At 36.0% G+C, this 15,023-nt stretch overlaps 1 protein-coding gene across 1 annotated transcript; it reads left to right on the plus strand.

Annotated features, from left to right (window-relative positions):
* Positions 1–2,737: 2,737 nt before the first annotated feature.
* LOC132273970 (putative receptor protein kinase ZmPK1) lies at positions 2,738–5,636 on the plus strand. Its single transcript, XM_059775098.1, has one exon. The coding sequence runs from the start codon at positions 2,981–2,983 to the stop codon at positions 5,366–5,368; it is 2,388 nt and encodes a 795-aa protein (XP_059631081.1). The 5' UTR covers positions 2,738–2,980; the 3' UTR covers positions 5,369–5,636.
* The last annotated feature ends 9,387 nt before the right edge of the window (positions 5,637–15,023 follow it).

A 15,023-nucleotide genomic window follows, 5' to 3' on the forward strand; every position in this document is an offset into this window, starting at 1 on the left:
ATAACCACTTGAAAGAGGACTAAACAATAATTATATAGTTACAATTTTGTTCAAAAATTTAGTTACAGTAGATCACACAAGTCGGTCAAAATTAATAATGTAATTTAAATAAGAAAAAGAGTGTAAAATTTTATCCGACTTGTGTGATCTACTGTTAATGAGTTTTTAAATGAAATTTTAAGTATATAAACCTCATTTAGTCACTTCTAAGTAGTCATGTTCCTGTCTCATAATTTCTACACGATCATAATAAAAAAACAAAAAATCTCATGAGGAAAACCTCGAAATAACATTATTCAAATAAAAATAAATTTCTTGCATCCCAACTAAGGATTTTTAGTTTCTTTTGTGAGGTCCTTCATATATATGAGTTTCTTGTGTGAGATTTCATTATGGGTGAAGCGCAAAAAACACTCTGAAGTATACTTTTCGTAACACTTTTACTCCCTATTTAAAATGGTGTGCAAAAAATACCCCTATTCTTTGCACATTATGCAAAAATAGCCCCAAATAAAAAATTTGACATAAATTAATATTATAATGTCCATTTTACCTTTTTACATTTCCAAAAAAGCCCATACCAAACTCCCCCTCTCTAGAATTTCCTCTTACTCCTCTTAGGATCTCCTCTCCTCATCACCCCACTGCTAGGTTCCCTTATTTTTGATCCTTGAACTCCCATATGGAATTGGAACAAGATCTGCCACACCTTCTCACCATCAGTCCTTCCCATGGCCTTATTATAGGCGTACGATATATATATATACATATAAAATACACTCACTACACACACACATATATATACATATATATATACATATGGTTTTCTGGGTTTAAATTAATTTTGTTTGGGTTTGCGATAGGGAGTTCAGATGGGGGCTCATCGGGAAACATGGGGGCGAGGCGCTTTGACGTGAACCTGATGCCGCCGTAGTTGTGGTGTTATCTCCGAACAATGCGGCGTCGTTGTTTCAAATGGATTTTTGCATTTACAGAGGCGGCAGATCAGATGGTGGAAACAGGAAGGACGGCGGCGGGAAATGACGTAGTCGACAAGGATGAGAACGGTCCGGCTCGAAAAGAACTCCGCGCCAAATGATGAACAACCATGCAATTTGCCGCCGGTCATCACTTCACCTGATTTTCTCGCCAGATTTGCAGTCCATCTTATCGCCACTTCAAACACCAAATTGGGTGAAGTGTGTGTCTATGTTAAAACTTAAAAGCTAGATTAATCAGAGCCATTTGATTTTGTTCTTTATTTATTGAATTTAACTAATTCAAACCCATGGCTAGTCTGGGTCTGTTTGAAGAGTCTTGTTCCTACAAAAATAGTGTCCAAACTAAAGCCCAAGAAACCGAACTTGGTTTCGCAGAGGTGGGCCGAAGACGTCGCCGGAGCTTGGCCAAACTTGAGCTCTCCGTTGGTCAATCGAGCTGCTGAGTCTTTCAAGATTGCCGGACTTCCAAACAAAACTCTCGCCGGAACTGGAACAGTTCAGTCATGTCGTTTGTCATTGCCGAATATTCAGTCCGTGCTCACCCTTGAATCCTTTCTCGTCGATCCTCTCATAGCCACCGGAATTATTCAGTGTAATTTTGGATTTCGCTGTTGAAAAGTTCGTGGGTATGTTGAAGCTCAATGAAACTGTTTCGAGATTTTTTCTCGTCGGCTTCAATGAAGGTTTTAAGTGACTTACAGTTTGGGAATTTTTTTTTGTTTTCGAAGATGGTTTTGGGTACCTTTTAGTCATTTCACATAATTTTATTTTTTTTATATATTTTATAACATACGTAACTAAGGGTATTTTAATCCAGTTTTATCTTAAATGGATAAAAAGAACTTATTTATACAAATATCATAATTTAAGAGTTTAATCCAGTTTTATCTTAAATGGTTAAAAAGAACTTATTTATACAAATATCATAATTTAAGAGTACGTTTTTGTACGAGAGAAATATAATATATACTGTACACATACTTCAAAAATATTTTATACACTTCATCCTTTCATTACCCATAGGGTTTTTGCAAATACTACATTTTAGTTCTATTTAGCTAATATGGTCCAATTTCAAAATATCTTTTACAAAATGACATTTTAGTTAACATCAAATAGCTATCATTCAATGAATGGTCACCTACCATTTTTGAATCTGACACCTAAGGAGGCCCACTCAATGAATGGTCACCTACCGTTTTTGAAATGTTTTCTGAATTTGAATCATCATTCACAGCAGTCGCATATTTTGAGTTAGAATTTAACAGTCACACACACACACGCACACACACATATATATATATATATATATATATTTTAAAAGTTTGAACTTGTAATCCTTTGTTACTCTATAAATAAGGTGGCTGAATTTCGGTTATTATATTCTCTCATCTCTCATATGCATATACCAACGGTACGTGAATTGCACCTGAGTAAAATTTAATTTAAAATTAATATTTAATAAAATAATAAAATAATTATTTTCAATATAGTAAGGGATTTTTTCAGTATTACATAAATTCAGATATTGTTATATTTCCAAAAAGTTTTGTCAAAAAACTCGACAGCAAACTCTTTTAAGACTTAAACCAACATAGACCCATTAAAGTGGTGACTTTATGTAATTTTCATCAACATTACTATTGCTATGTTACGCTTCATCCACGAAGGGTTCAAACTTGCATCCACGAAGGGTTCAAACTTGCGCACTACCAATATTTATAAAATGATGGAAATGATAGATTTTAATAGAATGACCCCAATTTACTACATTTAAAAAAAAAAATTTTAAAAATACATCTATATTGGACTTGGTCAACAGCACATACATGTCTAACAAGGTACAAGGCATGTTAATGAGCAGTGTAAACTCCTCCACATCATTGTGAGTATTATCCGTATCTCTTATATATATTAACACATCCGCCTTCAACGAGCTAATCATAACTTGCATACAACTCTAAGCAGCTAAAGCCATCATGTGTGCTCCATTTTTATTCATTGTCATTTCTCTGCTCCTATCTTCAACATTTTCATCTTCAACACTTCTTTCAATAACCAAAGGTTCATCCCTGTTTGTGGAGAAACCAAATAAGGTTCTAATTTCACCAAACGGCGTTTTCTCCTCCGGATTTTATCTGGTGGGCAACAACACATATTGCTTTGCAATATGGTACAGTCAATCGTTGAATGATGGAAGTCACACAGTGGTTTGGATGGCGAATCGAGACATACCTGTTAATGGAAGACGCTCAAAGCTCTCCCTGCTAAAAACTGGTAATATTATCTTGACAGATGCTGATCGTTTTATTTGGGCCACCGACACCACGACGACTTCTTTCGTGCAGCTGGAGCTTTATGATACTGGTAATCTTGTTCTTCATACTTTGGAGGGTAAAATTCTTTGGCAAAGCTTTAATTCACCAACGGATACTCTTCTTCCTCTACAACCACTCACCCATAACACAATGCTTGTTTCATCAAGAAGCCAAAGCAATTACTCTTCCGGTTTCTACAAGCTCTATTTCGGTGGTGACAATGTGCTCCGCCTCCGATTTGATGGCCTTGAAGTCTCCAGCTTTTATTGGCCTAACCCGTGGTTGCAACCATGGGAACTTGGAAGATCCACGTCCAACAACAGTAGAATTGCAGTACTCGATCCCTCTGGCAATTTCAAGTCATCTGATAATTTGCAGTTCTCGGCTGCAGATTTGGGCACAGGGCCTAAGAGAAGATTGACTGTTGATGTTGATGGCAACATTAGATTGTATAGTCTAAATGAGAAGTTGAGAGCTTGGGTTGTTACATGGCAAGCCAAGTCCAACCCATGCACCATTCATGGCATTTGTGGACCCAACAGTGTGTGCACTTATCATCGTGAAGGAGGTAGGAGATGCAATTGCATACCGGGATTCAAGATGAAAAATCACACAGATTGGTCTTATGGTTGTGAACCATATTTCAATCTCTCGTGCGATGAGGAGGCTGGTTTCATCAAACTTCCTTATCTTGATTACTATGGCCAGGATATTGCGTCCCTCCCAAATCAAACCTTGGAGAGGTGTAAAGAGGAGTGTTCCAAGGATTGCAATTGCAAAGGGTTTCAATTCAAATATGAAAATGGTATCTATCTTTGTTACCCCAAGGCTCGGTTGCTCAGTAGCTCGCAGGGATTGGGAATTGTAGAAACAATGTACATAAAATTGCCCAAATCTAATCTCTCCTCCTATGATAAGCCCACTCAAGAAATCCGATTAGATTGCCCGCAACAAGTTTCAACAACACCCCTTTACAGAAATTACAAGAAGAAGCAAGAAAACAGCACGGTGAAGTTTATGCTTTGGTTCGCCTGTGGATGTGGAGGAGTTGAGATCATTGGTTTCTTGTTTGTGCTGTATGTCTTGTATAGAAACCGTCAAGGTTCTCGTGCAACTGAGAAAGGTTACCTTCAAGTAGGAACTGGATTCAGAAAATACACATATGCTGAGCTTAAGAAGGCGACGCGCAATTTCACCATAGAGATTGGGAGAGGAGGCAGTGGTGTTGTATATGAAGGTACTTTGTCTGACAATAGAGTTGCGGCAATCAAGCGTCGTACGGAAGCCAATCAGGGCGAAGAGGAATTCTTAGCAGAAGTAAGCACCGTTGGGAGGCTTAATCACATGAACCTGATAGAGACATGGGGTTATTGTGTGGAGGGAAAGCACAGGCTTTTGGTGTATGAGTACATGGAGCATGGTTCTTTAGCAGAAAACATAACTTCCAACACACTTGATTGGAAGAAGAGGTTTGAAATTGCTTTGGGTACTGCAAAAGGCCTAGCTTATTTACATGAAGAATGCTTGGAGTGGGTTTTACACTGTGATGTAAAGCCTCAGAACATACTCTTGGATTCGAATTACCAACCCAAAGTAGCAGATTTTGGGCTGTCTAAACTCTTCAACAGAGGTAGCATTGGTAATTCTAGCTTCTCTAGGATGAGAGGAACTAGAGGTTACATGGCTCCGGAATGGGTTTTTAATCTTCCCATCACATCCAAAGTTGATGTCTATAGCTATGGTGTTGTCATGTTGGAGATGATAACCGGAAGAAGCCCGACTGGTACGGTCCATGCCATGGATGATAATGGGGGGATGGAGAAGAGAAGGTTGGTCACATGGTTGAGAGAGAAGATGAATGAAACTACAGGAAATGGATCATGGATCGAAGAAATCATAGACACTGCCATGGATGGTGAATATGACAAAAATAAGATGGAACTTCTGGTTAGAGTGGCTTTGCAATGTGCAGAGGAAGACAAAAATGCAAGACCCACCATGAGTAAGGTAGTTGAAATGCTTTTGGGTCACGAAAATGATCGAGTTTGAAAAGGCATCCATGCCTTGTATTATAGATGCATGTGATAGTTTGAAATTTGAGTACGTTGTTGAGGAACGAGTATAGGATGACAAAGATGCAAGGTCCACCATAAGTAAGGTAGGGGAGGTACTATTCAACAAAAAAACAGAAAAAAAAAAAAAAAAAAAAAAAAAAAAAAAAAAAAAGGGTAGGGGAGGTACTTTTGATAATGGCTTTTAAAAGAGTCAGTGTACGTGTACGTATTTGGATCATACATGGCAGTTCAAAAAATTGAGTATATTAACTCTTTATATATATATATATATATATATATATATATATATATATATTTTTAGCAAAATAGATGTATATATATATATTGATTTCCAAGATATTATCTTCTTTGTGGTAGCAACAAAGCTAGATGGAAGAATTCTTAAGAAAATAAATGCAACTTATCTTGCTCTAAGCCTAAGATCCCTGCCCCACCTTCCCCAAATAATTTTAGGTTATTTCTTGCTGTAATGTGCTTTACAAATGTATTTCTAAACTTTTAACCATCAAATTGAAATCTATTCTACTCCAAATTATTAACATTGCAAAAATTCCATTGACAATGGGAGAAAAAATGGGAACAATATAATCCTAGCCCAAGATTGTTGAGATGGTACCATTCATTCTTGATATGGTTGAGCTCATGAATTCCCTTCTCCCCTTCACCAACTGGATATCTTGTTCCATTTCCACGACTTCATTTTCCATCTCATTTATGGAGAATTATGTGGTTTCCTTAAAAATGTTAAGGGCATTAGTTTGTCTTAGCCATTGTCTCTTTTCCATTATTGACAAATGTATAAATGACAACCCAGAATTCATTCTCCACTGGAGATGCAACTCCCTCAGAATTTCCCACCTTGCCCTTGTAGATGACATCCTTTTATTTTCCCATCAGGATCCCAACTCCACAGGAATTCTTAAAAAGGCTTTAGATATATTTTAAATCTCTCTAAAATTAGTCCAAAGCCTTTAAAATGACCTACTCTCCTTGTTGGAGTTCTTGACTGTGACCAGACCACTATCACCTATATTTTTGGATTCCCTACAGATAACCATACCAAAAGTACCTAGGGACCTCCTTATCAGACTAATTTCCATTGTAACGACCCACTCCACCACATGGTATGATATTGTATACTTTGGGCCAGAACTCGTAAGATTTGGCTCTTGGGCTTTATCCTAAAAGGCCTTATATCAATTAGAGTGACACATTTACATATAAGCACTTCACCTTTTCCTTACCCAGACAATGTGAGATTGTGCACCCATAGCTAGCCCAGTGTGGTAGCTTGCTAGTGTCTCGCACCCACCCAAGGCACACCTGCCCACAGGGTCATCACAATCCACCCCCCTTGAGGCCTGATGTCCCCATCGGCACATACACTTCCGGATGGGTTAGGCTCTGATACCATTAGTAACGACCCACTCCACTACATGGTATGATATTGTCCGCTTTGGGCCTGAACTCGCATGGTTTTGATCTTTGGCTTTACCTCAAAAGGCCTTATACCAATTGGAGTAACACACTTACATATAAGCACTTTGCCTTTCCCTTATCCAGACGATGTGGGATTGTGCACCCGTAACTAGCCCGGTATGGTAGCCTACTTGTGACGGCCCTGGTTTTTCAAGCTAGTGCGTCCTTTGATGAACTGAAAATTGTCCATATAACGGATCTAAATGCGGAAGCGAAAACAGAAAACAAGCCCATGGAGATACAATGCATCTCTAAGAAGCCAGAGTGACCTTCCATGAGGCCACGGATCTCAACGAGAACAACGCGGAAACGAATGATCAGAAAAAGACCGAACAGGCCCCTAAGGGCAAAATAGTCTTTTCACATGGAAACAATGTCTTTGGGAATGTACATCATTCCAAAGACACATCCGTGACTTCCCATAAAGTCACGAGACTCAAAAGAAAATAGCGGAAACAAATTAAAAGAAAACCGGATAAATTTAGCCCAAAGGCAAAATGGTCATTTCTAAAAATATAAAATCGGGTACTACCGAGCACACCACTAGAAAGACTACAAAAAATTAATCAATTTAGACTCAAGAATCACTTGATTCGGGGTCCGGATGAAGAAGATATGAAATTTCAAAGTTTCAAAAAAATCAAACTTTCCAGGTTAAAAATCAGTGCGGCAAGGGTACTTTACAAGAGTTAAAATGGTCTTTTCAGATGAAACTAGATACAAATGAGTATACCATTATATAGACAAGGAAAAATTAATAAATCTAGACTCAAGAATTACTTGATTCGGAATCCGGATGAAGAAGATATGAATCTCCAAAGTTTCAAAAATTTAGACTTTTGGGTTTAAAATCAGTGCGGCAAGGGTACTTTACAAGGGGTAAAATGGTATTTTCAGATAGAATTGGATGCAACTGTGCATACCGTTGGATAGATAAGCAAAAACTAATAAACCCAGACTCAAAAATCACTTGATTTGGAGTCGGGATGAAGAAGATATGAAACGTCAAAGTTTAAAAAAAAACCAACTTTTCCGGGTAAGAAATCTGGACAGGAATAGTGTTTTGACAGAAAATATCTTTTGATTTTTTTTCCAGAACTGAGACTAAAAACGGACCCTTAAACGAACTTTTCTGGAAAAACATAAAGAAGAAACCTCCTTAAAATCATGTTTTCTACCTTGCTACTTGGAAGGAAACAAAAACAACACACGCTGTAAAATCCCTAAAATGCCCCCTAGATCAGCATAGATCAAGAAAGTCCAAAAAGCTGTTACAAGATTTTTTTCAGAATCTGTCCACAACTGAGAGCAAAAACGGGCTATCAAATGAATTTTTCTGGAAAAACACGAAAAAGAAACCCTTCCCGAAATGGAGTTTCTTACTCGTAATCGTAGGAGAAAATGAAAAAAAACACACTGTGAAATGCCCAAAATGCCACTAGATCAGTAAAGGGTCAAAAACTCAAAAAATGCAACTTTGCACCAAGTATGCATTTGGCCCTAAATGCATTTCTAGGTTGAAACGAATGTGCACGCAAGTATAATTAGTATTTTCAAGTGCACGGGAATGGTCTGCAGCTCCCAAGAAGGCCCCACTCAAAATCCGACCCCCCAACGGCCAAAAATGAGAAAAATGGACTTGAAATTGAAAATTTGAAATCCAAAAATGTGAAATGGTATGAAATTACCGTTTGGCCCTTGGCCACACTTCATAGATGATTAAATGGAACCTACAAAATTTTCTTAGCTCATTTCCCACCACCCATGCAAATGTAGTAAGGCTAAAGTGTACAATTTTTCCATTTTTCCTTAATATCACATAAATGTAAAAGTATCTAGAATGCAAATAAAAGTCACTTGACCCATGGCCTCATTACATACATGTCAAATATATATCAAAAGGTACACTTATATGTACATTATATATTTAGAACAAACAAATCATGTTTTGACATATAGAGCTACAAGTGGCATTTCAAGCCGACATTTACAAGAATTGAAACCTTCAAGTCTACAAATCATCCAAGTAATATAAGAATCTCGAACCAAGCCTTTGTACCTGAAACAAATCCCCAGTAACTTCGGAGTGAGTAACATAAAGCTATTTGTAGGAGATGAGCATGCATAGACCTAGCATTTTACAAATTTAACCTTAAGGTAAAACATGTTAAAGGGGCTCATGCCACCTAACGTCTATGTCAAAGTGAGACCCAGGGAGCATCTTAAGCTACCTTAAAGTATTTCTGGCATAAACCACATCATCCATGCAATTTAGGCAACATAGAAACATGCGATACACATAACAAAATATTCAATATACAAGTATATGTACACAAGTATATAATCAATACTGAAATGCACTTAAGACAAGTATACAAACACAAGTATACTAGGTTATCTAGGAAGTAAATCATCAATATGCAAGTATACATACCAAGTGCGCTAAGCAATATTGAAATAGAATACAATATATATATTCAAGTATACATTTCTAAGTATACTAAGCAATGTTGTCATACATGACATACAAGTATACAAATCCAAGTATACAAAACATTTTTGATATATAAGGCACACAAGCATACAAATATAAGTATATTAAGCAAGAAATGAAGTACCATGCATCCAAGCACAAGTTAAAAGTAATCAACAATTATAACTAGGAATTGAATGCGAAATCGACCAATGGCGGAAAGACAAAGGACATATGGTCTCAATGACCAAACAAGTGATTTCGGGTTACTGGCCCGCAAGGAACTACCTAGTGCGCACTATATGTTGTAGAGGGAACTCTCATCCCCCGTACTAGAGACATACTCTAGCCTTAACATATTACAATGTCCATACAAGCTTTCCAAAAATCATCAAGTTGTGCAACAAGTATATCACATATACACAATGCACATTGTCAATTACCATTGACAACTAAGTCATGTAATAAACACAAGATATGCTCTAGGCCTTTAAGCTACAATGGCATATGAAATGTCATATAAGTATAATGTGTATACAACAAGTTAAATCATAACTTCTACTCATGGAATACCATCTTGTAATCATACACCAAGTTGCAAATTATAAGTTAAGCAAGAATATAACATCAATACTTAATTACCTCAATGGAAGCATACAAATGGAACTTAATTAAATTCTCAAGATTACAAACCAACTCCAAAAATTCTAAATATATTATATGTCAAAGGTCATAGCAAAGCCTAATTTAATTTCAAGTTACAAGCCAATTCTACCTTAGTTACAACAAGGTAAATTAAGATCAATGCCAAGAAAATAATTAAATAAATTTCTCAAAACTCATTCAAATATTCTCTATTTAATATATGAAAGAACATGTCAAGACATTGTTTAAAATCAAGTTACAAGTTAATTCTACACTAGAAACAACTAAGTGAATTAAATTTCATACAAGAAAATAATTAAATAAAGTTTCCTAAACTCATTCAAATATTCTCAATTTAATACATCTTAAAGAACATACCATACTCATTACATATATCAAGTCAAATGTCAATTTAAATGAATGTAACACTTGAATAGATATTAATTAAACTAACTAATTAATTTATCTAGAATTTAAATCAATTTCAAATAACTCCAAATAATTATATGCCAATGGTACTATCATGGTAATCACATATATCAACTCAAAAACTTAATTAAGTAAGTGGAACAATTAAATAGAAATTAATTAATTTTAAATAATTAAATCTCTATATTCTTAAACAACTCCAAATGACTTTATACTAACACAAATTATAGATCAAGTCATGGCCTTCAAGAATATCATGCCCTAGCTTAATTTCATGCAAGGTACTACAACCTATTAATTTAAAAATTAAGTATAAGACATGTAAACAATTTATTGTGAGCTATAAAAACAATTAAAACACTTAGATTAAAAACCTAAACCACCCCCTACCTCACAAGAGGATTATTCCTCTTGAATCCAAAGCAAACAAAGGAATTTTTGAATTTCCTTGAAGGGTTATATAGAGGAAGGTGAGGTAAGTGTTTTGTGTTCCAAGCTTTTAGGTCCAAGGTGAGTGGAAGGAGATCAAAACCAAGGTTTTAAACCTAGGTTAATGGTTTCCTTCAATGGTGGCTAGGGTTCTAAGTGAGGAAAAAGAAGTTTAATGTGTAAAATGAAATAATTAAAATACTTTAGTGTATTCCTCCACTCACTTGGTCAATAGAAGTCAAACACACCTAGTCTTGCACCATCCCCTCACACACACAAAAGCTAGACTTTAATTAGAAACCTACACTTGTCATTAATCCAATGGTTCTAGGCTTAATCTAAAGCCTACACTTGTCAACAATCCAAGCCAACAAGTGCACCAATGCTAGGCCAATAAGTGGATGAATCTCCACCCTCCGCATGTCATCATCCAAGGCTTCCAAGTGTGAACCAATGAGATGCTTACAAGTAGACCAATGAGAGCGCGACACTTGTCACACTTTTTCGGTAATTACAAAAAGGTCCTTTTTGAAAATATCTACCAAAATAAATTACAAAAAGGTCCCTAAAAAGAAAAATAATTATTTTTCATAATTATGAAAAAACCCCAAAAACAAATAATGTTTCTAAAGATACTATGCATCCATGCCTTTTTACGTAAAAGTAAACAACTAGCATACTTTTCTAGAAAAGTAAAAATACACAAAACATGTAATTTAAATATCATGGATGCATGCAAAATTGGAACCAAATCCGAGCACAAAAAAGTGAGGTTATGCGAAGAAAATCATTCTCGGGAAAAAGACGAAAAGTGAATAGTGTCAAAAAAAATGAAAATGTGAAAATGACTCAGTCCTTAAAGGAAGTTGTCAATCCAAAGGAAAGAGTCTCAAAAACCATTTCCGAGCACTCAAGATGATACTAAGTGATGAGTAACCGAACTCAGAAAAGAAAATTCAATGGAAGAAATTTATCCGTAGAATTTCAAGAAAAGTTAAGGAAGGAAAATGCCCAGGTAATTACATTGCCAATGTCTCGAACCCGCCCATGGCACACCCGCCCACAGGGTCATCACATCCATTGACTACCTAACCATCATTGAAAAGATGTTAGATAGAATATCTAACTGGCTGGTATGGTCAATACCTAGTTGCAATGAAAGTGCAGTGTAGCCAAGTTTAAATTTATAGAATGCCACTACCACTACTAGCAAATAAAGTAGCTAGAGTGAGTAGGGATCATCCCAAGGGAAAAGAGTCGTGCTTTGGATTCAATTATTGGATTAGTAGGTTGAAAGATCAAAAGAGGGGTTTGATTTAATTAAGCTAAGTCCAATTAAAAATAATAGAATTATCAATCTAGAGATTAGAGAGAAAATAAATACGAGAGAGATGACTTGGGGATTAGAGTTCACCATTAAGCTTCACTTCACCAAACACTAGCAATTGTAAATTAATGGGGACATTTAAGTTGCAACATATGTGTGTGTGTGTCACTAATTGAAAACCAAGTATGGAATGCAAATAAGCACAGATTGTCTAGTCAATCTAGTGAATAGCATAACCTATCAAATGAGACCATAACCCATTCAATTAAACCACAATTAGAACACACATAATAGTCAAGAGAAATGTACTCTTTGCATTCATAAGTATGGAACATCAAGAAACAAGAATAGATTGTCCACCTATCTAAGAAATTAAAGCAATTACACTACATCAAGGCTAGAGACATACAAATTAAACTAAAGGTGTGGTACAATCCATCAAGAAACAAGTGTGAACTATCAAATAAATCCCAAAAGTATTCAATAAAGCAATATATTTTGACCATCACTAGATTAACAACATCAATACACATAGACATGCATTAATTTAATCAAATCTAGAGAAAAGCACATGAACATCCATTCTAGTATACATAGACATATGGATAGAAATAAATGATCAATTGAAAGCATTAATCCATACAAACTAAGTAGAAATCACAAGATCTATATTTATTCATGATCAAAACATCCATTACAACTAAAATCCCCAAAAATATACAAAGCTAGGTTTAGGAAGCAAGCCTAAGGGCTATCTCTAACCCCAAGTGAAGGATTTAGCCACTCACTGTAGTGGACATGGAACCCTCAAGGGCTAGTTTAGAGGTTGGCATCATCATCTTCATCCTTGCTTTCTTCTCAAAACCTTAGTTCTAGAAAGGAAAATATCTACTTTATCAAAATTACAAGATAAAATTGAAAGATATTCAATTAATTCATTACATTACCCTTTGAGTAAGCACCAAGTCAGAAATATAACCTATGATTGGAGAATATTCGCAGCTACTCAAGTTAGGTAGAAATCGGCGCATTCGGGAATTAGACAGCTCACTGCCAACAGGCACTTCGATCGATCGAAGATTTAACTTCGATCGATCAAAGCTGACGTGGCATCAAAAATATCTTTTGGCCTTATCCACTTTGCTGAGCTGGCACCGCCTCATTTCGATTGATTGTAGACATCTTCGATCAATCGAAGTTCTTCCAGTGCATTTCCTTGGCTTCTTTCCAACTTTGCTCCTTAGCTTCAAAATTGGGCTAAATGGCTCTTGTTAGCCTATTTGAACCTCATAAACCTGAAATAGGCAATAACACAAATAAGTATCTAAGACATAAAAGTAAGATGTGATGAGCGCAGAAAAGTGCGTATTTGGTATTTAGACCCTTTAAGCTTAGGCATTTTATCACCTTTATCTATCTCACTTTACCGTTTTAGATTGATTTCGTATTATTTCCATTTTCAGGCACTTATCCCGAAAATAATCTAACTCAGCCAAATAAAAGCTTAATTGAAGCAATTCTAGGATTAAACAACGAAAGGAGCAAAGTGGAGAAAAAAGAAAGCAAATGAAGCCAAAGGTGGGAAGCAGCAAAGTTCGATCGATCCAAGTTCAAGGTTCAATCGATCGAATAATGATCAATCTCAGCACTTCAAGACAGATCCAAGCCTTGACCCAAAAGCATAAAGTCCAAAAGTTTGATCAATCCAACACCATCCTTCGATCGATCGAACACTTTTGTCCTTATTTAAATGATTGATCTTATCCACAACTGTACCACCCACTAACCACTTTTGTCCTTTTTCCATAAATATCTCCTAAAATATCTCGGATTTGTCTTTTTCCAAAAAGCTCAGCTAGTTCGATCGATCCAAGACCAAGGTTCGATCGATCGAACTTCCTTCAATGCGAAAAAGTTAAAATTCCATCTCATTGAAAGTTGTCCTTTATCCAATCATTAGATAATATTGTGTGCATGACCCCAGCTCATTTTGGGTGTCATTTTGACCTACCTATATAAGGATAAGGATTACTTTTTACAAAGGTGGGCAGTATTATTTTCATATCATCTCTTGGCGAGGAAGCATAAAGGAGGAGGAGGCTAGAGACACCATTGGGGTTCTTTATCAACAAGGAGCAGATTTCAACTATGGAGTTAGCCCTTGAGGGTTGGAGCAACATCACCATGAGTGGCTAGACATCCTCTTGGGGCTAGAGTTAGCCCCAAGCATGCTTTCTATATCTTAATCTTGTGTATTATTGAGGGATTAGTGTTGTAATTAATGTTTTGACATTTTGATATATACAGATCTTGTTTATTCAATAATTTAAGTGGTTTAATGCTTCTAATTAATTATTTCATTCTATCCATATGTCTATGTATGCTAGAATAGATATTCATGTGCTTGCCTCCATTTTTTGTGTAATTGATGCATGTCTATGTGTATTAATGCTATGGATTTAGGGATTGTCAAAACATTGTACTTAAAAGAATGCTCTTGTGATTTTCTAGATGGTCCATGCTCATTTCTTGATGGATTATGCCTCTCCCTTAGCTTGGTTAGTTTAATTTCATGTCATTAGTTTAATTATAGTGTAGTGATAGCATAGTTGATAGATGAGATGGCAATCCATATTACTTGTGTTATGTTCCATACTTTTGAATGCAAGTAGTATATGTCTCTAACCTTGTGGTGTATTTGGCTTGTGAGCTTAATGAAAGGATTAATGACTTGCTAGATATGTTGTGCTTTTCACATGCTATTTAGACAATATATACTTAATTGCTAGATATATTATGCTTTTCACATGTTGATTAGAAAATGTATGCTTAATGGGTCAGTCTTGC

This window comes from Cornus florida, unplaced genomic scaffold (genome assembly GCF_030987335.1).
Source record: "Cornus florida cultivar Cherokee Brave unplaced genomic scaffold, ASM3098733v1 CherokeeBrave_3.0.0_Hap2_Chr09, whole genome shotgun sequence".
NCBI classification, from domain to species: domain Eukaryota; kingdom Viridiplantae; phylum Streptophyta; class Magnoliopsida; order Cornales; family Cornaceae; genus Cornus; species Cornus florida.